A 23,325-nucleotide genomic window follows, 5' to 3' on the forward strand; every position below is an offset into this window, starting at 1 on the left:
GGTCACGCTATTTCGCCGCCATTCCTCTTTGTCGCTGCTTCCTTGCGGATGGCGCGTACGGACGAAACCTACTCATCTACACTCATTTTTATTTGCAAATTAACGCTATTTATTTACCGCAATTAGAACTGAATTTTTAGTTTTTGATGTTGTGTTGTATTATGGGAGAAATGGGGAGATGGAGATGGGATTCTGGGATGTTTGGGGATGTCAGGAGTGATGCTGTTGGGTAGAAGCTTTCAGTGGGATTTGGATTTTAAGAGGTGTAGAGAAATAATTGTTAACTTGTCACATTGTCAAATTCTTAAATTTTAATTTCTCTAATTTGAAAATTTGGTGATGAAGTTGGATGACGGTGTAAATAATTATAATGAGGGTTTTCTGACCTCAACTGGTGCTTGTACTTTGCAACCACTTATGTGGACAGATTAGATATGTGATCAAACATAATCTGACATATGTTCAAATATCTTAATGCTCTAATTTTACTATATTTAATATGAATGCACCACATTCTTCTTCTGTAACAATTACTTATAGTACGTTAATTTCTTTTAGAGTGTGCTATGTAAAATTCTATCCATTTATCTATCTATCTATCTATCTATCTATCTATCTATCCACCTACTTACCTATCTATCTATCTACTTACCTATCTATCTATTTATCTACTTACCTATCTATCTATCTATCTATCCACCTACTTACCTATCTATCTATCTACCTACTTATCAATCTACCTACCTGTCTACCTATCTATCTATCTACTTACCTATCTATCTATCTATCTATCTACCTACTTACCTATCTACTTATCTATCTACCTACTTACCTATCTATCTATCTATCTATCTACCTACTTACCTATCTATCTATCTTTCTATCTACCTACTTACCTATCTACCTATCTATTTATTTATTTACCTTATCGACCAACACTCCATAACCATAATTTGCGTTCATTTAACCGATTTGCATCGCTTTCCTCCCCGACTAGAAGAAACAATACAAAACGCGAAGAGAGTACAGAAATGGAGTTACATTTCAACATGAAAGCGAACGATTCGAGCGCGATTATAGAAGGCAAGATCGGTTCCAGTTGAAGGATGATCCAGAGGGAATAATGTAATCGGTTAACGCAGCAGGTGGTTTCTTAGCCGACAAACAAAGCTACGATAAAAACTGATGTTTCCTGATCTGGATCTAACAATTTCGTCGGGATCGTGTCGTTTCTTTGCTCGATGTTAGTCAACCATGACGAAAAGCTACGTCGGGTTAGCTTCAGAAATAAACGACGAGACGTGGTCGTTTTCTTCTCACGAGGTACCTTTCTCTCTCGAAGAGAAATTATATTACTCTTAATATTTAATTTCGTTTGAAACACCTGTATCTGAAAAATTTTTGTTGAGAAAATTTCGATGTACTGCTTTTTCGCATGCAAAGATTCCACTGAAATGGTTAGGTAAATTGGTAAATTGCCTCGTTAAATTTTAATAAGTGGAACTATTTTATTTGCTTTTAATTCGAAATGGACTTTCTGACAGATCTAATACAAAAATAAATTTTTCTAACACAAGTGAAGATAAGTTGTAATGCAAATAAAGATAAATTGAAAGATTTCATTCAACCAAAGAGGAATTTAATTAAAAATCATTGAACAATTGAACGTTGCTTAAACACTAAATAACGATCGCTGTTTTTACAATTGAGATACGTAATTTATTCTGATGCGAGTATAGTACTCTAACAAGCTTCTAGCGCTACAAGCAATTAAGCATCATTAACCCTTTGTAATCGGAAGCGATTAAAGTGAAAGGTACTGTTTAAACCTCTCTTATAAAAATAGGGATTCAGACATCGGATAACCAAAGAAAGCCTCTTAAACTCTTACCCAGTTTCTTTAAATTCATCAAGGATTCTTTTAGAATTTATTTATTACAATCGTTACATTTTTCCTAACCTTAAATATCCTTGGAAGATTAACTGGCATTCCTTCTTACAGAGAGTATAAAATACTACATTTTATTGTAAATATATCTTTTTAATAAAGGAAAGAAGCTAGATATATTTCAGTTAACAAACATTAACAACTAAACGAAGTCCAACTTCCGCAAACCCCAACTAGTTAGCATCAGAAGCTACGATTCTATCAAACTCCTCCTCGTGCTCGGAAGTGGTCAGCATATAAGCTGGCAGCGTGATTCCAAGGACCTTATCGTACACGGGTCTAGTTTCAGCAACATATTCGTAAGGTTCAGCTTCCTTCCCAGCTCCAGAATCTACCTCCTCTTTCTTCCTCACTTCGATATTTTCACTGGCAGAGGCTTCTGGTTCCACAGGGACATCTTCCACCTTCTCGTTCACAGATCTGGGTATCTTCTTGCTAGGTTCCTCGACTTCGTCCACCTTGTCTTCTGCTAACTCGCCGTCGGTGATGAAAGCACACTCCTCTTTCCTGAATCCTTTGTCGTCCACGCATTGATAACACGTCATCTTACCACGCATCATTTTTTTACAATTCGAGCGGTCTTCCTTCTGGAACTCCTGCAGGAACTTTTTGATCTCCGCCTTCTTCTTGAACGCTTCAGAAAAGTCATCAACCTTCTTCGGATCTGTCTTCTCTTCGGTTTTCGTCTCGGCATCGCTCGTAGAAGACTCCCTAGTATCTCTGTCCTTCCCGGAATCCCCATAGAAACCGAAACTGTCCTTGCGAGGTTCTGACTCCTCGGTCTCCGAACCCTCGTAGGTCTTGTCTTCGTGGTTCTCCGTCTTCGTGGGGCTTCCAAACGACTTGGACTTGCTGTAAGAATAGTTCTTGTCGGATGGTTGCTGTTCATACGAGCATTGCTCAGAATTGCTGCCTGTTTTCGGGTCCTTGCACACCTTGCAGCTCAGCGAACCCTTCTGGACCTTCTTGCAGTGCGTTGGCTCGATGCTTTGGGCGATCCTTTCGGATTCGGACTTGGACCTCGCGTATCCTGACAGCGAATCATCGTCCTCCGCGGTGGATTTCTTGTTCTCCGACGCTGCCGCGTGGTAACTGTACAGTGGTTTGTACTCATAATTCTCTGGAACCGAGTAGTCTCTCTTGTACTCCTCGTCGGACTCGCTCGCTGCTTTTTCTACGGGTTTATCGTCTTTGTATTCGGGCTCCTCCTCGGTCGACGATTTTCTGGGACTCCCGAAGCTCTTGGAGCTGCTGAACTTGTAGACCTTGTCGTTCGGCTGGTAACTATAGGAACACTTCTCGTAGTTTCCTCCGGTATCAGGGTCCTTGCAGACGGTACAGGTCTTCGAGTCTCTTTGCACCTCCTTACAGTTACTGGGTGACTCTTCCGACTTTTGCGACTCCTTCTTGAACACAGAGTCCCTAACCGGCTTGCTCTCTGATTCTTCGTCGTGTTCGTCGTCTTCCTTGCGTTCAGGGTTCTTGAAGGAGCTGGATTTGCTGAAGGCGTAGCTTTTCTCGTTGGGCTGGCGGACGTAGGAGCACTGCTCGTACTTGGCGTTGCTCTTGGTGTTCTTGCAGACCATGCAGACCATGGAGTCCTTGAAGACCTTCTCGCACTTCTCGTTCTTGTTCTTGTACTCGGCTGGCACGCCTTCCGAAGCGTCCGTGAAGATCTTCTCGTTGAATCTGTAAGGACTATCGTGTCTCCTGTAGCCAGAGTCCCCATAACCATAGGAGGACTCGTCCGAATTAGATCTCCTGTTTCTGAACCCTGAGGGATCGGTTTCTTCCTGATTACTAGACTCCGCCGTCGGCTGAGAAGCGTACGAACATTGCTCGTACGTGGCTCCGTTCTTAGGATTCTTGCATTTGTAACAAGTCATACTGTCCTTCGTGCTTCCATCTTTACCAGGCTTCTTCGTCTTGATCTCCTGGCAGTAGGGGATGCCCGACTTCATCACGATGTCCCTATACTTCTGGGAGTCCTTCTCGGTGATGGTGTAAAACGGAGAGATTATCTTCTTGAAGTGCTTGTCCTCGAGAGGTACTCGCTTGCTGGCCGAGGCCGAAAACCATTCCTTGTTGGGTCTGTCGAAGGATTCGGAGGATTCGAATATTTCTCGGCTCTTCGGGTACTGAGCGTAAGATGGCGAGTACTCTGAAGAGTCGTGCGCTGCGTCTGGATTGCCACTCCATTCCTGCTGACCTAGGGACTTGAAACGATCTTCGTAGAATTTGGTGTTGGCGGACACGCTGAGGATCGCTAGTGATATGTAGATCTGTAAAAAGGAAGGAGGTTGTTGCAGTTTGTTATGAAACACATAAATATAGAAATAGACTGCGCTCAAGAAAAATTGAGTATGATAGTTGATTGATGAAGACAGTCCAATAGTAGTGAATTTTTACTATCAAAATATTGGAAGTACTTGTAGATACAACTACAAAATAAACAAAGGCTTCTGGCATTTAGGTAAATGTTATTGACTAATGGTTTTTCAAGTCATCAGGAATGAACAACATTTGAATGCATCAAAATTTAACTCAGACTCATATGTAGAACAAATTTAATCGCTGACATTTGCAGACAGTTAATGAATGTCATATAGTTTAATGGAAATTAAGAACATCTGATAAACAGCAGTATAAATTAACAAAAATTAATGAAGATTACTGGAAGATCGACAACTAATGTTAGGTAAAATAATAGCTAGGTAAAATTCATGTGTATCAGTAAGCTCACAGAAGTCAACATAAAGTGTCGAAATGGAACAAGAATGAATAGAAAACGAATTCATTTGCATCTACTATAATTTAACTAAAAGTAAATTTCATAGGTGTTAGCCTTGCAACTATCTTAATATCATTGAACCGTAAAAGAATTAATTTCACTGGCCATACCGTTAAAAAAGTATCTATATAAATAGAAATAATGGTGAGAATGAGAAACGCGTGAAGAGAATCAATCGGAAAAGGAATTACCAGAAACAGCTTGGTGCACCGAGTACCGTCGAGCTCGTAAGAAGGCATGATGGATCACTTATTCCGTTTCCGGTTCCGGTTCGACGAGCGACATCACTTTCCCACGAAATGATCTGTTGGTCTCTCGGATAGCCTTTATATCGACTTGTCGATTCGAAAACACCCGCCCCACCTTTGTCACCAGCGAGCGCAGACTGAAGTCGATCAGAAAAGCTTCGAATCGGTCAGCGTAAAACAGTGCCGGACGTTGTTTGTTCGCCCGTGGCCATTGCGAAGAAACCTCAATTTTTACCTCGTTAACGACAAAAAAGGAAAATATCAATTTCGATCACCCAAAGATGATTTCTTTGATCGATGACAAATTGCGGAGATTCTACCTCTAACGCCTCCTCGTTCATCTTCTTTTTTTGGCAGTACTTTGTCTGCTCACTGAAACGTGTAACTGTTTTTTCCAAAAGAAAGTATTCTTTGGCTTATTCGACACGCGTAATTGGAGGACAGTTTGGTAGGTGGGTATAAGACGGGTTTCGTGGTCCGCTGGAGAACAATTGGAAAGGTGATCTCTGGATCCGTCACTGCGACGAAACCGAACGATCGAATTGGAACGATACAGCCGAACGATTGCTAACTGCTCACTTTCATTTATGCAACTCCGTTACCGCGATCCGCGGAAAAAACGCAGGACAATAACCTGTGGACACGAGCGATCTTTTATGCAGTCTGACCGAGTGTGTTTCCGAAATTCGATTTGAAACAGAAACTCTGCCAATTCATGCAAGACATTAGATCACCAGAAGAATTCATTCATTTATTTCTAAATTTCTCAACTACCAGAGTTCCAAATTTTCAAGTTCACGAAGTTTACTATTTTTAACAATGTGCTTTAAAAATGTGCTTCAAAATCATTTCTTTGCAAGTTGAAATAAATATCCGAAATCTTTAAGATCCTTTCTTAATCGCAAGGCAGAGAAATGCATAATAGAGTAATTTCACTGATAAAGTAAGAAAGACCGTTTCGATCCGATTGAAATAACGATTCCTTTCAGCGTCCGCACGAAGCGTGAAACATTGGCAAATCGTGCGATGAAAATCGTGGAAAAAGTAAAAAGACAGTGGCAACTGTAAATAATCGCTATAAATTTTATTTCCATTCTCGTTACACTGAATTATGAACAAATTGTTGGTCACGAATCGTCTGTATGCAATAATACTATAAGTGAAATTATTATTGACAAAAAGGTTTCACTCTTTGAAAGAGAAATTTCGAGGATAGACAGAAATGTGAGACACTCGAGGAGCTCCTGGCTGCTTCTCGAATAGCATAGTGTTAGGGGCAGGTTTCATCTGAAGTTTCGACGCTATCTTTTGGATCATGATTTTGTCGTTGTCGATGGTGTTCACTTTCTTCTTGTCTTTCTGTTTGTCCTTTTGCGTGGTGCGTTTGCGGTAGTATAGCACCTCTCCGGCTAAGGTGATCATGGCTAGGGCGAGTCCGAACAGGGTTGCGATGAATACTCCACCTGAAATCAAAGTAGCACTTGAACAATCACCTAATCACTTAACCCCTTGCACTATGATGTTTCCGTCGAGTGTGTCAGTCAGAACTGACTAATTTCAGCCATAGCATGAAAACAGACACAGAAACGTGAAATGTTATGTGAATTTGGTATCATGCAGTCGTTGACTATGCAAATTATAGTTGGACTTGAACTCCGAATTGAAATGTATTCAAAATTCGAGTAAAATTGGTCATAACCGAAGTATACGTCACGAGTCAGACTCGTCAAAATAGTGTAAGGGGTTAAATAATCACCTAGTCACTTAAACAATCACCTAATCATCTAATGAATCAGTATTAGTAAGCTTTCACTAGGGTGCTATTAACACTGAATATTAGATAATGGATATTATAGTATTTTGTAATAAATAATTTCATGAATTGACATCACTTGCCCAAACTTTCCAAAGTGATACCCTCGTTGTCATCAGAATTCATGCACTGTGCCTTCAGCGATTGGTTCCAGTACTTAGAAGCCAACGTCTCGAAGTACCTATCCTTCTGCAGATCTAGGATTCTGCAACAGAAGATAAAATGTAATATTTTTCTGGATGTGACAAGAGAAGAGTACCTTCTGCTTATTTCCTCTTGTAGGTGACTTCCTTGCTGCACAGCAATTGCGTAAGGTTGTTCCGCGAACACTTCACCAACCTCTGTCAAATTGCAGTTCCTCGTTACTTCATACCGGATCTCCGACGAATCGTGGATAAAAGCGAATTCCGCGTTCTCGCTTTCTATCACCTGCGACAAAAAGACTGTCATCGGTCATCGGTTCGAGCTCTCTACTTTTACTATGAAATTTGCAAGTCTAATTCCTGAAGACTCGAGAGAATTCACACGCAAGTATAAGAAACGTGGAAGTGTAAGGATAGTCGGAAATATGAGGAGTAACTGTAGTTCAGAGCTCGTACCTTGCGGAAGCCTTCCTCGGAACTCTTCACAGGGCCCACCTGCGTGATTGCTTGCAATATATGCCCGTACTGTTCTTTGATCGGATAGTCCCACACTCGATATTCCACCTGGTCACTCGTACTGTTCAACGTGATCTCCTTCCACACTCTACGATAAAATTAGCAGAACATTAATGTGGAAATTTATATTAAGTCTGCGAGGTGTAAATCATGTAATAGCTAAGCTATGAATTTTGTGGACTACAAAGTTCATTTGCCTTCGATACTTCATACATCAGCAGCAGTATAATAACCTCCTGACAATTTTAGAACAGTACTGAAACCTTTTATAAATACTGACAGATCATCCTTTCGCATGGGATCTAATCATTCTTTTACAACATGAGATCTGATCATTCTTTCACAATATAAGAGTAGAACATTCTTTCACGAAACGAAATCAGATCATTCATTTACGACATGAGTAATAAGGACATTCAAACGAATCTACTACTTAACATAAAGCACTAAAAGATTTTAGTATAATATCAAAGACTCACGTGTACAGCTTGTCTTCGGCATTTTTCATGTTCATGAAGTACTGATGCGTGCTAGAGTTAGCCAGAACGGTGTAGTTGATTCGCGACTGTCTGGCCAATTGCTCCAACGATTGTACAGGGGACTTGAACAAGATTATCAACCGTCAATATACATTCGATTTGAAGAAATACTTTTTAACATGTTGGTTTTTGAAGAAATCTTTTTAACATGTCGGTTTTTGATACCGATTCAACAAAGGTCAATAGCTACTCTAAAGAAAGCAACTACTCTAAGCAACAAAATATTTAATGGGACCAAATGTATTGCATTCAGGTTAGCCCAAAAGAAGTAAACCGCAAGGTGCATAAAACGTTAGTAGGACAATTAAGAAATCAACGATATTTGAACTGTCTAGGAGATAAGAATGAAAGAGGATAAAAGAACCTGCATTCGTTCCACGGTAAGAAAAGCTGCCAAATTTGCAGTGAACGTGGCAAGCATTAGAACCACGAATAACCAATAGGCTGCCACTAGTGTTCTGCTTGATAGTGCTTTGGGTGCTTCGCCTCCACCCTGAGGAGTAAAGGATGTCAATGCGAACCAGAAGCTTTCCTTCAGCGTAAATTCTCTGTACGGAAAATAGTAGTTACTTTAGAAGTCGAATTAATTAATTGGGAGGACTGTGATAACACAGATTAATTAGGAAAATTGGGAAATTGGGAAAATTGGGAAAATTGGGGAAAATGGAAAAATTGGGAAATTGGGGGAAAATGGAAAAATTGGGAAATTGGGGGAAAATGGAAAAATTGGGGTAATTGGGAAATTGGGGGAAAATGGAAAAATTGGGAAATTGGGAAACTTGGGAAATTAGGGAAAAATGGAAAAATTGGGAAAATTGGGAAATTGGGGAAAAATGGAAAAATTGGGAAATTGGGGGAAAATGGAAAAATTGGGAAATTGGGAAACTTGGGAAATTGGGGAAAATGGAAAAATTGGGAAATTGGGGGAAAATGGAAAAATTGGGAAATTGGGGAAAAATGAAAAATTTGGGAAAATTGGGAAATTGGGGAAATTGGGAAATTGGGGAAAAATTGGGAAAATAGTCAGAGTATAACATAAGTAAAATCTACAGCCATGCGAGGGATTTCACCTTAGTGAAAATAATATGAAATGATTGGTGAAGAAATTAGGTTTGAAGAATCGCTTATATTCTTTTATTGACATATTCGAGTAATGTAAAGTTATTGCTTCTTACCTACAAGGATAAGGATACAAGCGTTTGTTATTTCTCGCACTGTAAGGAGAGTACTTGTCAAGTATCCAAATCATGATACCAGTCAACGTTAACGCACCCACGATGCTCAGCCAGACCTCCACCTTCAGCACCGTCATGAATTTGAACAGGGATGGTTTACGAACTGGCTTTCGCATCACTTTGCAGCAATCACGTAGCGTTAGTTAATAATTCTTATATATTACAAAATGAATTCCTTACCGATTAGTATACCAGATTGCTCGAAGTAGGGTGCTACGAAATCGATTACTTCCTCGCGTTCCGAGGTCATTGTCAGCGCGGCAATTACGATGTCAGTTTCCTGCAAGCATGACACAATGACTCATATTCCTTGGTATCAGGTGAAAAGATGAATCATTGTCACTTTCACCGACATTTACAAATTTTGACTCTAGAATTCTTCTGTGGATTTTAATGAATTGCTATGTATTTGTTGTGTTGTTTAATTGTCTTACCCCTCTTGCAAGATCACCGATTACCCCGTCCCATTGTCCATTGGGTAATTTTTTTCCAAACTGCTTATCTTGAGGAACAACTAACTCATAATCGAACTCCATTTCCTCGGAAAGCTTCTTCACGAAATCGATGCAGTAACCGTCCCACATTTCGTTCCCATTCTCGTCTTTCATCACTTGGTTGGTCACCGGATCCAGTTTAGGCACCGTCCAAGGTACTAACTAATGCAATTTTAGTACCTCATTATTCATCAAAATTATTTACTTATTTACTTTACTTCATTATTCATAAAAATTATGGTATACTTTAATTGTTATTCATTGGTTTATATTATATCATTGATTAATCATTGATTTAACCATTTTAACATTTGATATTAACATTGACTTTAAGTTCAGAGGATTACTGTCTTCATACAAATATCTTAACACAATTGAAATGTTGATAATAACATTGTTATCAAAAACACTATTTCAACCATCTACTTTTCAACAAAGTTAGAACGATATATTACAGGAGAAGTTCCGATTCGAAAAAATCTTCTAGCGGGTTCTATCTTCTTCCCTTCAGCTTCCTTAATTTTTCCATGTCTCGTCCAGCTGGCTAAAGGCTCCAAGACTCCATTCTCGAGCGTTTCAATTTCTATTTCCGCTTTGTACGTGATTATTCCCCTGTCTGACCAGTACTCGAACGTGTCGTTGCCTCCTAACCTCTATCACAAACATTTTAATTTAACAATGTTTCTTTTCTTCCTCAACCTTCTTGTATCAGCACAAAATTTTATAGCGATTAATAATTTCATAGACGAGATTATTATAACTCACAGCCAGTATGTTTTTGTTAAAAGCCTCAGAAGTAAGATTCGAAGGCTGACTAATATTCGAAGAAGAACATCGTCCACTTTTCGGCTCCACGCTGACTCCTGATTTCTGCAGCTCGCTCATTAGATTCACTATTAGGCCTATCAGTCGTTTAAAGTAGTACGAAAATATCTGCATGGATTTCAAGAGAAATATTCAATGTTACTGTGATATTTAAGAGCTGGAAAGGTTATAAAAGAGTTATACCGGGACATCAGAGGGACAATTGCAGGAAGAATCACCCATCAAACGACAGCAGACACTTTTCTTCATCGACAAGATGGTGATCGATACATTCAATTGTGAGTCTCCATTGATATATTTGAAGTCTTTGTAATTATTGTCCGTGAATACCAAGTTCCAAATCCCTCCTCGTTTTACGAGGCTCCCCTGAATAGCCTGCCATATAAATACAACAAAATGAGTGAAATTAAATACAATAGAATTATTACAATTATTAAAACTATTAAAAATTTCAACACAATAGAATAGAATTAAACTTTTTAATACAACAAATGAATCAATAAAACCATGTCCTCATAGAATAATTTATGAATAATGTGTAAGAAATTCGCTCACCGTGCGAAAGAGGTCCTCCATTTTGGACGTGCTCGCGTAAATCGTGTAATAAGATGGCGACGGTCTCATGTTTTTAATCTTGGACACCGTCTTCTCCGTGAACTCGTCGATCACCACCAGTCTGATGATCGAATTCCCGATCAAATAATACAGACTCTGATTCAATTCTGCAATAAATCAAACACCACGGTTTCGTCAGAAAACGTTCCGCCAGAAGTTCATTGGCGATTAATGTCAAGGTACCCCTTTCATCTTCGAAGATCAAGCCCACGTCCGTGGCATTCTTCAACATCAAAAGATCATCGATCGCCTGCACATACGGATTTATACTGCAATCGCCTCGTTTGTATATTATTCCATTCTGGTCGGCTAGGCTTCGTAGCTTTTCCCAGCCGGTCCAAGTCATGTCGAGTACGATACTGATTCCCTTAAATAAGGCAGCACATACTGCAAGTTGATTTTAACGAGACAAGAATAAGAACGAGGTATAATTACAACTGGCTCGGGAGATGCTTGTTAGTTATTTGCTGAGTTTGATTTGCTTGTTAGGTACTGCACAGAGATGAAGAGTTAGAGAATGTACAGGAGATAATTTAGAAATTCTCATATTTTCTAGTTTGTACTCGGAAGCTCAAATTTTATGTATTCGATGTACTCAGAAGCTCAAATTTTATGTATTCGATGTACTCAGAAGCTCAAATTTTATGTATTCAATATACTCAGAAGCTCAAATTTTATGTATTCAATATACTCAGAAGCTTAATATACTCAAAGCTCAAATTTTATGTATTCAATATACTCAGAAGCTCAATATACTCAAAGCTCAATATACCCAAAGCTCAATACACTCAAAGCTCAATACACTCAAAGCTCAATACACTTAAAGCTTAATATACACAAAGCTCAGTACACTCAAAGCTCAATACACTCAAAGCTCAGTACACTCAAAGCTCAATACACTCAAAGCTCAATACACTCAAAGCTCAGCACACTCTAAGCTCAGTACACTCAAAGCTCAGTACACCCAAAGCTTAATACACTCAAAGCTCAGTACACTCAAAGCCCAATATACTCAAAACTCAGTACACTCAATGCTCAGTACACTCAAAGCTCAGTACATTCAAAGCTCAGTACACTCCAAGCTCAATACACTCAAAGCTCAGTACACTCAAAGCTCAGTACACTCCAAGCTCAATACACTCAAAGCTCAGTACACTCAAAGCTCAGCACACTCTAAGCTCAATACACTCAAAGCTCAGTACACCCAAAGCTTAATACACTCAAAGCTCAGTACACTCAAAGCCCAATACACTCAAAGCTCAGTACACTCAGAGCTCAGTACACTCAAAGCTCAATACACACAAAGCTCAGTGCACTCAAAACTCAATACACTCAAAGCTATAAATTCTGAGATTTTAGATCCCAAATTTGTTCTGTCTATTAGGTATATACCGATAGTTCATAATTTCTAATTTGAAGACCCACCCTTAGAGCCCCAAAAGCGAGAAATTATCGAGGGTGGTATCTCTCTTGTCCCACTATCTAACTCATTTCTGCACAGACCATTATACTTGTAAAATTTTCTTAACCTCTCTCGAAACTGGCGTCCAGGTTTGATCGGTCAACTTGAACAGTGGCAATCTGTACAGTGATCATATCATCCCCGAAGTTCTTCTCTGCTTGGGGCACAGCGTCGTTCAACAGGCTCAGAATCGACGTGTCTGCTTGCTCTATCACTATCACTAGACAGTAAAAATTTGAATCACCCAATATTTTAATTTAATATAAAATGGGAAATATGAAAGAGTCGACCTGCTGAAGAAATACTTATATTTGTAAATTTTTGTTGACACAGTTTGATTTCCAACGTCTATCTTCTTTTATTAAATATTGTGTTTGTATATGATTACCAATGTTGTAATAGTACTATCGACATTTGTGTTACATATATCAGGTTTTATCGGAATAGTTTCATGGAACACGCGACCTCGTTACAGTAACGTTAGATCTAATCGTAAGTGATTATACGTGGCGAGTTTCTAATGCCCAAGGGAGGATGTACGTGAATCGTAAGTCTCGATTGTGTCGTAAAACCCTTAACTATTTCTCCCCTTAATTATTCCATTTACGTACTTTCATAATTATTATTTCTTTCTATATGATACGTTTCATATTTTTCTTCTTCGATCATTTTTGTCAAAAAGCCCTTGTTTTGTATGTCAAGGACCGAAAATGGTATTTCAATCGACACTGAAAATGCAGAAGGTTTTAGACTGACGTCGAGTAAATTATTCAATAATAGTACGGCAAGTTTTCGTATCAGGGTATTGGGAGCGGATAAATGTTTCATGCGGAACAATCAATGTTTCAGCTTAACGATCGATTCAATTTTGATCAGAATTTTTAATCGCATTTGTAAGTAATACATTTTTCAAATTACTTCTCTAATAATTACGGTAAAGAGGATTGTGAATGTTGGTCGACGTTCTGTAATTTACGGCTTCAATTTTGTAATGGACGCACGATTACAACGGGGGTGTTTTTCTTGAAAATTGGTCGCGCTGGTGTAAGTACATGAGTATGAACACGTATTTTGCAGTGGACTCAACGAAGTGTTTTTCTTGAAAATTTTTAATAGTAACATTTATAAAAATATGAATACATTGGAGAAATATTTTGCATTTAAGGAAACATTTTTATTAACACTGCTGACCGACTATTTGTAAAATTGCATCAAAGAAAATGAAATTAAAATAAATAATACTATGTCGACAACAGATATAATCTTTTTTTAAGAATTATACAAATTAATGTAAATACAAATTGCGACTGTATATAAACATAATAAAGACCTATTTTATAATGAAACATATAATGAAACACTGAGACCTAAGTACTTCTTGTAAATTAAAAAGATCACAGTTGTAGATTAAAAGTCATACGAACATCATAAAGATAACCACTTTATTTATTTCAAAAGACGATTAAACAAAAGGTTATTATTAAGGCAGCGATTTAACTTTTAAATGAAATAATGTTAGCTACAGGGTCCAAAATTATGCAAATGTATTATAATCTAAACTTACGCATGGTCATGGAGGTTTGAGAAAAAGAAGATCCGAAGAAGGAGACGAACAAGAAGACACTCGCGAGTAACAGGGACGACATAGCGGAGAACCGAGTCCGGTGCCGGATGAACGAACAACAATTGTTCATTCGTAGACGAAGAACCCGGAGGACATCGTCGACGTCGTCGGCTAACGACGCCTGCGCCGATGGATACGACGTTTGCTTATGAATATTGCACCGTCGTCTATCAAATCATGATCCTTTTGCCCGGATAACTCGGTTTGCTACGTGGACATAGGGACCAACGATATGACATCCTGACAACTTACGTTACCTTTCGTTTCTATCTACTGGGCATCGATTTATCGTTAAACCTATCAACTGTCAAGGATTATCAACCTGAATGTACGTGGCTGGTGGAAGTTCGAGTACGAGGAGGGTAGTGTAGTGTTACATTTTTTCGAATAATTATACTAGCGTGAAACTATGTTTTGTATATGAAACATGTACTCAAAATTAAGCGTGAAACAAATTGGACCTATAAAAGCTTTCAATATTAACAAACAGTTTTTTACGTGTCTTTAAAACTAAACCTATAGATATAAACACTTATTCTGAAATTAAAAATGAGGCTGAAAAATAAATAGACAAGTAACAAAACATAAATGAACACTTACTCTGAAATTAAAAATGAGGCTGAAAAATAAATAAACAGATGTCAAAACATAAATGCACACTTACTCTGAAATTAAGAATGAGGTTGAAAAATAAATAGACAAGTAAAAAAACATAAATGAACACTTACTCTGAAATTAAAAATGAGGCTGAAAAATAAACAAACAAATGTTAAAACATAAATGCACACTTACTCTGAAATTAAAAATGAGACTGAAAAATAAATAGACAAGTAAAAAATCATAAATGAACACTTACTCTGAAATTAAAAATGAGGCTGAAAAATAAACAAACAAATGTTAAAACATAAATGCACACTTACTCTGAAATTAAAAATGAGGTTGAAAAATAAATAGACAAGTAAAAAAACATAAATGCACACTTACTCTGAAATTAAAAATGAAGTTGAAAAATAAATAAACAAATGATAAAACATAAATTAATATACACATTAAATCTTCATCTTCATGAAGATTAATAGAGTTTCTAAAAAATTGTTTCAACAAATTTTGTAAGTTAAAATGAAAGACTTGTAAAAAGGTCATATTACAAGTCTCTCATTTTAAAATAAAATACTACAATACTCTTATCGTTGTATATCATATAATAAAGACAGCAAAATATTTCTTCTCCGTGATTATTAAATTTAAACTAAAAATGAGTAACTCAAGATAAAGTAGTTGTAGTATGGAACATTTGTTGAAAATTTATATTAAAAACAATTTGTCAAAATAATGAAATGGAATGAATTTTTATTGTGAAATCCATAAACTTTCAATTACATTAAGGAATGAAATATTCAGAATAAAACGATATGAAAATCGTATCTAAAATTTCTGTATCAGTAGAACAGGTCAATTTCCGAGCGTATTAACTGTTCTCTCGTGACAATAAATGATCGATACGCATGCTATTGATTAACTGCACGTGACGCAAAGTTTCGACGAGAACCATCCGTGGAAGTAAAACTGGTAATCACGAATCGTTTGCTGAAAACACCAATTTTCTAATCGATCATTGATTGTATCGACGTTCCAGCTGGCCATGGACACAAGTACCACCGATACTACCGGCCAGACAGAGCAAATATAAGTTTCATACTTGAGGACTTTCAAATTAACTTAAATTTCATGTGTAATAGCGGTGCTAATTCACAGTCGCATTTCATCACGATTTGCCACATGTCGTATCGTTGCAATGTTGTCACGCATTATTCCATTATGCGGTAATTTAGTTAGGTGTAATATCGACCATACTGTCGGCTTACTTTCGATAAGGAATGTACACTTCGCAATTCTGAAATTTATAGCCAATTTAATTTAGAATAATTTCAAATTTCATTGCCACACGAGATTCTTAAATTTCTAACATTCTAATTTTTCAAACATTTAATCAGTAAATTGCTAGACTTTTAAATTCACTTTCCAAGTTTGATACTCTCTGTCAAAAATTTCACGAGTTATCAAAAATGAAATCTTATTTCATATACTTTGAATTGGATATACTTTCATATACTTTTAGTTACACATGAAAGAATAAAAATTTGTTAAAGGGAATCTATCATAAATGTCCTTAAGAACTCTGCTATAAATGTGATATGAATCTATATCTTAAATAATATCGATTTATATTGAGGGTCTCACAAACTCGATCAGCAATATTGCAAGAACGCATCAGTTTTCCATCATTCAATCGCTATTTCCACGATCGCTGGACGATAAAGTTCCCTTTGACCGCGTCCAGACAAATCGCTTCATCGAATAACGAAAAAGAAGACGATAGAATCAGTTTCACGATCGTTAAATCCAGCCAGGACGAACGACCGTGGCGGGCATCACGTTTTCCCATTATCAAACCTGATCATGGTCTAAGGTTGATTAATTTCCATGGTTGAGAAAACCTGTGAATCGACGATGCGCGGTCACAAAGGATCGCCACGCAAGGATCGAGATTGCCTTGCAGATGTTCCTCTCCAGAGGCAGCTGAAGCGAAATGCTTCAATAATCTCGCACTATTTTTAAATATAGTCGAGTGTCCTTTATACGTGCGCAATCTCGAGGAACATTGGTCATCGATGGATTTCATCTTATTTTCGTTTCTTTTCTGTTGAGCTTCGATAGTGAAGCTGTTGCATGTAGAATCGGTATATTTTTAATAAAGAGTTGGTCCTCAATCATTTTTAAAAAACTAACTAATTAATGACTCTAAGGATGTGAATAATTGTATGCAAATATAGAGAACATGTATAAAAATAATTATAAAATAAGAACATATATAAAATAATTAAATTTGTACATTGTATTATAATGTAGAAATAATGGAGGATGCAGAGAAGAATTCAGGATCTTAAAATTCAGAAAAAAAGACTCAACATGTATCACACAAGTATCGTTTATATACAACAAATATAAAAAATATTCCTTTATTTCTAAGAATTTTATAAATTCATGCGTTTATGAATTTTATAAATTATACAATGTATGTATTTATTAAAACCTTGAATTCAAAGGAGCTCATTGAGAATTACATTTCACAAAATGATAAATAAATTATATAATTATGAACATAATAACTTACTGATCTAGATGTACAAAATTTATGGTAAAATCTAATGAGAGTACACAGAAATATTATTTATTTGTAAGAATAAATTATACAAAACGTATGTATTTATTAAAACCTTGAACTCAAATGAGCTCCTTGGCCGAATTACATTTTACAAAATAATAAATAAATTTCATAATTATAATTATAATAACTTACTGATCTAAATGTACAAAATTTGTAGTAAAATCTAATGAGACTTGTTTATTTGTAAGAATAAATTATACAAAACGTATGTATTTATTAAAGCCTTGAACTTAAACGAGTTCCTTGGCCGAATTACATTTTACAATATAATAAATAAATTGTATAATTATGAACATAATAACTTACTGATTTAGACTTACAAAATTTATAGTAAAATCTAATGAGACTACACAGAAATATTATTTATTTGTAAGAATAAATTATACAAAATGCATGTATTTATTAAAACCTTGAACTCAAACGAGCTCGCTGAGAATTACATTTCACAAAATAATAAATAAATTATATAATTATAAACCTAATAACTTACTGATCTTACTTTATAGTAAAATCTAATGGGACTTGTTTATTCGTAACAATAAATAATAAAAAAAATTGAAAGTAAAGAATAATACCAAAGCGCCACATTTTATCTGAGCGTTGAACTATGTAGCTGCAAACATTTTTAAACGAGCGCCAGATGTCGCGCCCTGCACTGGAAGCGAGTTCTTCCGTTTGAGGATTTATTTCATATTATGAATCAGCCTATCATTACGTCGCACACATTCTTGCATAATTTAATTTCAGCTTTCAATCATATAAATAAATAATTACCGCAGTTGCGGAAGTATGGTAGTCGATAAAATAGAAAATGACAACATCGCATTTATAATTGATTCAATGAAAAGAGCGGATTTAACGATGATCGTTACGTGTTGAAATTGAAAAAGTATGTTATAATAACAGGAGAGGATAAAGAATCGATAAACAGGAAGGCAGCCTTGAGATGTTTGATCGGAATCGTCACAAATTCGAGCGCTTTCAACATTTGTAGCAGGAACGGGTCGTAAAGAGATGTTTGAAAAATACGCGCAGAATGGCAGTTAAGGCGGCAACAGTCCCGCCGACGCATCGAAGGGATATCGGTATATTTTTCTTGCATAATTTAGTTCACCAGACGCTGCAGTTCTTTTCAATCGACGCCAATTCTTAGCCTAAAATACTGTTCCAGTTTCGTGTAACACGGAACATGCAACGCGCTCTTCTCGTCTCGGATGAAGATTTACCGCGAAAGATAGAAAATAAAAGATCGGACCAAGGTCGTTATTTTTTACGGTACAGCGCGAAATTTTCGAGGTAACCGCGATGCATAACTAACGCGAAAGAAAAGAAATTGGGACAAGGCGAGTTAAAATATGCACGAAAGAGTTGGCTCCATTACAATAGGAAATCGTATTTGCATAAATAGTGCAACGATGGGAATGCGTTTACGCGAACGCGGTTGATACACCGTTTAACTACCGTTACGGGACACACGGTGCGGTCGGTTGAATGAAGCAAACGAGAACGAAGAAAGAGGAAGGAAAACGTGCGCAGAAGCGCATGCACTAGAAACGAAATGCACGCGTCAAAACGTATTACAATTTCACGCACGAAAAGTTACATGAAAAGGTTCGAGGAACGCGAAGGGACGAGACGTATCGTGGACAAATTTTCTTCGCAAAACCAGTCGTCGGTAAAATAAACAGACTTTCCTTAATTTATCAGACTGGTTACGTTTAATGTATTAATTTTTATGCCGGTCGAATATGGCTGTAGAACTCTTCAAAGAACTCTTTTAAAAATTCATCAAATTAATGAAAGAATTAGAATCGCTAAGTGGCGTTACTGTAAGGACTTTACATTTTTATTAAAGACACGACTACATTAATTTTATGTCAATTTATGTTTCATTAGAAAATTGCAAATAAATAGGAAATTTTGGTTAAAAACAATGTAATTCATTATTTGCTCTAGAGACTCAAATACACTTGTTTTGGTATTTCGCTTATGGGCTTTCTTTTCTCTACTTTCTTTACCGCGATGCACTGCACTATAAACATTGGAATATTCTTTGATTCGTTATCTTTGTAATAAAAATGCGCTGTAAGAATCAATACAGCACTTCCCAAATTTTAATGAGCCAAGGCCCAATTTCGACATCAATTTTCCGTAACTCACTCGATTATTTTCAAAAACTCTGAACTCCACAATGCGAAAATTTTTAAGTCTCAAAGTCCTGAAATTTAAAAATGTCGGACGCCCCACAATCTCAAAGATCGAAACATTAATAGTTCCAAAGTATCAATATTGTTTACAGTTATTGTTTATTCATGTTCAAAATATAAAGAACAGTCTTATGTTCATAAATGACTTATGATATTCAAACAAAATCATAAATATATCATAAATAAATGTGCATGTATATAAACATCAAAGAACTGTATAAAATTTGAAATAATAATTTCAAGCAGTTTTCGCAGGGGTACATATTTTAATTTTGCTTATTTATTTAAACGTATTTAAGAATTTTCCCAGGCTCTGGATTTTATCGAGGTACCCCATGAATTCCGGAAAATGCACGTACGAAAAAAAAGTCATAAGATAAATCGTACGTTGAAGGAAGAAAGGAAGAGAGAATGGAATTTTATTCAAGAAGCGCTCTAATGCGGGAAGTAGAGGCTCGGTGATTTCCGTACGCAATCGGTTGTTTCCGGGCACGGCCGCCCTCCCGAACTAAACCATTCATTCGCTGAAGCGAGAGGTTGCAGTCAGACGAGGACCGTGATAGGAAGGTGGTAGGTGCAAACGAGAGTTCTGTGGAAAAAGGATGGAGAAAGCTCGCGAGCCAGTAAGCGAGTGAATGAGAGAAGTTTCAGAGGAAAGGAGAAGGAAAGCGTCGTGGCTCGGGAGGGAGGAAAAGAGGAGAATACACGAGAGGTAGGCTAGGCCGATTCGAAAAGGCTGGCTGTTAAGGTGCATTTACACTAAACGAGCGAGGCACAAGAGCGTTCGTTCGTGCTCGTTTAACCTATGAACGATCGTCGAGCCAATCGTTTTGCTCCGCAATCTTGCAAATCGTTCATCGAGTAGATGAATGCGTGAGAATTTTCTTGGTTTTATGAATGCTTACAATCGATACGAATCGAATCAAACTGAATTATGTATACGGAATTAAAACACGATGACCTGCGTTCAATTGAAATTCAAAACATATTAGAATGTGTTGAGACTTGAAATTGAAAATTGAGTCGTAGTTAAATCGTGGAACGCATAAAATTAAATCGCGTCGAATTGAAACTCGTCAAATTGAATTATCCAGAACCGGATTGTGTCGAATCGAATCGCGTTGGATCGAATCACGTTGAATTGAAACGCATCGAATTGAAACTCGTCAAATTGAATTACCCGGAACCGAATTGTGTCGAATTGAATCCCGTTGAATTGAATCGCGACGTATCGAATCGCGTCAAGATGAATAACATTGTATCGAATCGGGCGTAGTTGGAAACGAAAACGTGTTGAATCGAATTGTACCGCAGACAAATCGCATTAAATCGAACCGCGTCAGGTTAAATCGATTCAACAAGTTCCCATTCTTATCTTCGGAGCATTCGAGGCGGCGAAGAATCCCGAGCGCTCGGCGCTCGTTCAGGCTCGAAGTTGGCCGAAGTGGGGGAAACAGAGCGTTCTCTCGGCCAGTCGAAACGCACCCTAAGAAAGCGAGGGAGCTTATTGGATGGCAGGCAGACTGGCCGGTCGCGCTGTATAGTTAACAACTCCCAAGTAAATCGGCAGCAGATGTGGCCAGTTAGCTCGGTGCCGTGTTCTCGTTCGGATCACAGAGTCCCGTGAATTTCGACAGAACGAACTCGCGGTCTACAGCGGCAACGATCATCGATAGCTCGATAAGCCTGGAATCGCGTTGACAAGCATAAACGACGGAAGAAAAATCGTTGCGGAGCATCGAGCAGCAAAAGAGTACAGTTGTCCTCGGTTGTTCGAACTGGAGAGAAGAGGAGAATAAATCGAATGGAACAGTCGGTCGCGCGCCAGCACCAAGAACGCAGTGACCGTCGTACCTGTCCGTCGGTGGCCGAAGACTTGCCCGATCGAGGCAGCGATGTGGCAACGTTGCTGGTGGCTCGCGAGCGGAGGAGTCAGTCGTCGCTCGGCCGTTCTATCGTAGTTCGCGTCTGACAGTGCAGTGTCGGTTGTCATAGAATCGCGAGGGCCCGTCAGGGCCCACGATCCCCAACACGGTCACGATGACATATCGAAGAAGTCCGAGAACGATCGTTACGAGTATCTTGGAGACACGCGTAACTATAGGGCGTTAGTCGGTATCGCGGCAAAAACAGCCGATGGGAGAAAAGAGAGTTCCGTTGGAGGTTAAACAGTGTGTCGAGAGAGTCTTTCTTCCTCGAGAGTCGCGTACTACTCGAACGTCGAGAAACGAATGAGTGCGTGAATCGTGACAACATCGTGTCGGAGTGTACGGAGAGAGAATCTGTCTTTCTCCGATCCGTGGACGGACTTTACACGCTTCTCTCCCGCTGCTCTCGCCCCTCTCTCGTCGCTCGAGGACCGTTTCTTTCTCCCTCTCTCAGCCTGAAGGGCAATTTATCTGTCCCGTCGGCCGTACGTCTGTCGCAGTCTACCGTTCCGTCTGCGAGCTGGCAGAGTTTTCACTGGCGCGACACGGCACGCGCGCACGTACGACGCGTAAACGAAACCGGCGCGGTGCGTCCAGCTACACGGGAATCGGGAGTGTCAAAGATCCGAGGGAAAAATCACGGGCATGGGAACAGTGTGTGCCGTGGACTGAGAAAACACGGTTTTCGTTACCGCCGGTGCGCTGTGTTCGTGTGTGTTCGTTCTCAAACGAAGAAGAGAGGAAGAGAGGTTAGGTTAGGCTAGGACTCGCGTCAACCCCCTCCCGCCACTCTCTTGTCCTTGTCTAGCTGGAAGAGGAAGGCAAACACGAAAGGCAGAGACACGCACACCAGCGCAGGACAATTGGGGAAAGAGGAAAACACGAATGCCGATCGCCGGTGGAATTCTGGTCGCTGGAACCGCGGCTCATTGCCTGTCTTCCGCCGCTGGTATGCTTCGATTCCTCGCTAGACTTTCAGGTTAGCACGATCAATCTAAATCATCTCTTCTACGAAGACGAAAGTCACGAGACGCGGACGCGTTCTTGAGATTTTACTTTTTTTTTCGGGGGGAAATAGGAAACGAGCGGCGTGACATCGCGTTCTGTCATGGACAGAGTCGTTCGAGCAAACGAATATAGGTTGCTTTATATAGGGTGATTCCGTAGTTACCGTACGTTCGTCGATAACGAACGGATGTAATACACGAGGCTGTAAGTGACGAAACTAGACTCTTGAGAACATTTTTTAAGACAAGCTTCTATAAACTTCCTATGAATAATTGTTATAACATTCATATTTATTGACATTGCCTTCTGCACCAAATGGCACTTACAACCTTCTTTACAATTTTTGTCAAATGCAGTAGACATCAATATCGGTATAAATTATTCAGGTTTATGTATAATATGCATTTACGTCAGTTTTGTCATTCTTTTCCTTAAACTATCATTTATAATATTCATTAAAAAACATGCTAACTTATTAGCATATAAAGCAGGGAATTAAGAAATGATGTTAACTTCATGTGCCTTTTCCTAAGGTCATGTACGTAATGCATGTAGTAGTCTGGGGATTTAGAGAATTCCTAAAATACCATGTTGGTCAAAATTACAAGTTGGTTTCGTTTCTAGCTAGCTCACTGTTATGGGCAATTTTTCTCTCCGCAGTATCACGTGACTTACAAAACTATGGGTTAACTTATTCAAA

General features: G+C 38.2%; 3 protein-coding genes and 1 long non-coding RNA gene across 6 annotated transcripts in view; 1 reads left to right on the plus strand and 3 right to left on the minus strand.

Moving 5' to 3' along the window:
• Positions 1–1,895: 1,895 nt before the first annotated feature.
• Positions 1,896–5,107, minus strand: LOC105664376 (uncharacterized). Its single transcript, XM_076529433.1, has 2 exons — positions 4,931–5,107; positions 1,896–4,230 (listed from the first exon to the last, which is right to left on the minus strand). The coding sequence occupies exons 1-2, from the start codon at positions 4,976–4,978 to the stop codon at positions 2,122–2,124; spliced, it is 2,157 nt and encodes a 718-aa protein (XP_076385548.1). The 5' UTR covers positions 4,979–5,107; the 3' UTR covers positions 1,896–2,121.
• Positions 5,108–6,057: 950 nt separating this feature from the next.
• Positions 6,058–14,322, minus strand: Ir8a (Ionotropic receptor 8a). 2 transcript variants are annotated; one of them, XM_003700396.3, is made up of 16 exons: positions 14,194–14,321; positions 12,697–12,849; positions 11,351–11,554; positions 11,108–11,274; positions 10,736–10,927; positions 10,493–10,660; positions 10,183–10,380; positions 9,668–9,889; positions 9,414–9,513; positions 9,174–9,351; positions 8,363–8,546; positions 7,939–8,060; positions 7,400–7,547; positions 7,060–7,229; positions 6,884–7,005; positions 6,058–6,450 (listed from the first exon to the last, which is right to left on the minus strand). In XM_003700396.3, exons 1-16 carry the CDS (start codon positions 14,273–14,275, stop codon positions 6,173–6,175), a joined length of 2,688 nt encoding a protein of 895 aa, XP_003700444.2. In that variant the 5' UTR covers positions 14,276–14,321; the 3' UTR covers positions 6,058–6,172. The 2 variants fall into 2 exon arrangements, with proteins under 2 accessions (XP_003700444.2, XP_076385539.1); XM_076529424.1 differs by having other exon boundaries at positions 6,884–7,229; positions 14,194–14,322.
• Positions 14,323–19,771: 5,449 nt separating this feature from the next.
• Positions 19,772–21,679, minus strand: LOC143265264 (uncharacterized). The gene is made up of 2 exons (XR_013039639.1): positions 21,544–21,679; positions 19,772–21,467 (listed from the first exon to the last, which is right to left on the minus strand). It is a non-coding gene; the product is annotated as an uncharacterized LOC143265264 (long non-coding RNA).
• Positions 21,464–23,325, plus strand: part of LOC100878057 (uncharacterized) — a 78,000-nt gene continuing 76,138 nt past the window's right edge. Inside the window, exon 1 of one of the 2 annotated variants that reach the window (XM_076536379.1) lies at positions 21,464–22,596. In XM_076536379.1, the coding sequence (XP_076392494.1) occupies positions 22,503–22,596 (94 nt within the window). In that variant the 5' untranslated portion in view covers positions 21,464–22,502. The remainder of the gene's footprint in view (positions 22,597–23,325) is intronic. The other variant, XM_076536386.1, reaches the window with a different exon arrangement.

The sequence above is a fragment of the Megachile rotundata genome, chromosome 1, assembly GCF_050947335.1.
Source record: "Megachile rotundata isolate GNS110a chromosome 1, iyMegRotu1, whole genome shotgun sequence".
In the NCBI taxonomy this organism is placed as follows: Eukaryota; Metazoa; Arthropoda; class Insecta; order Hymenoptera; family Megachilidae; genus Megachile; species Megachile rotundata.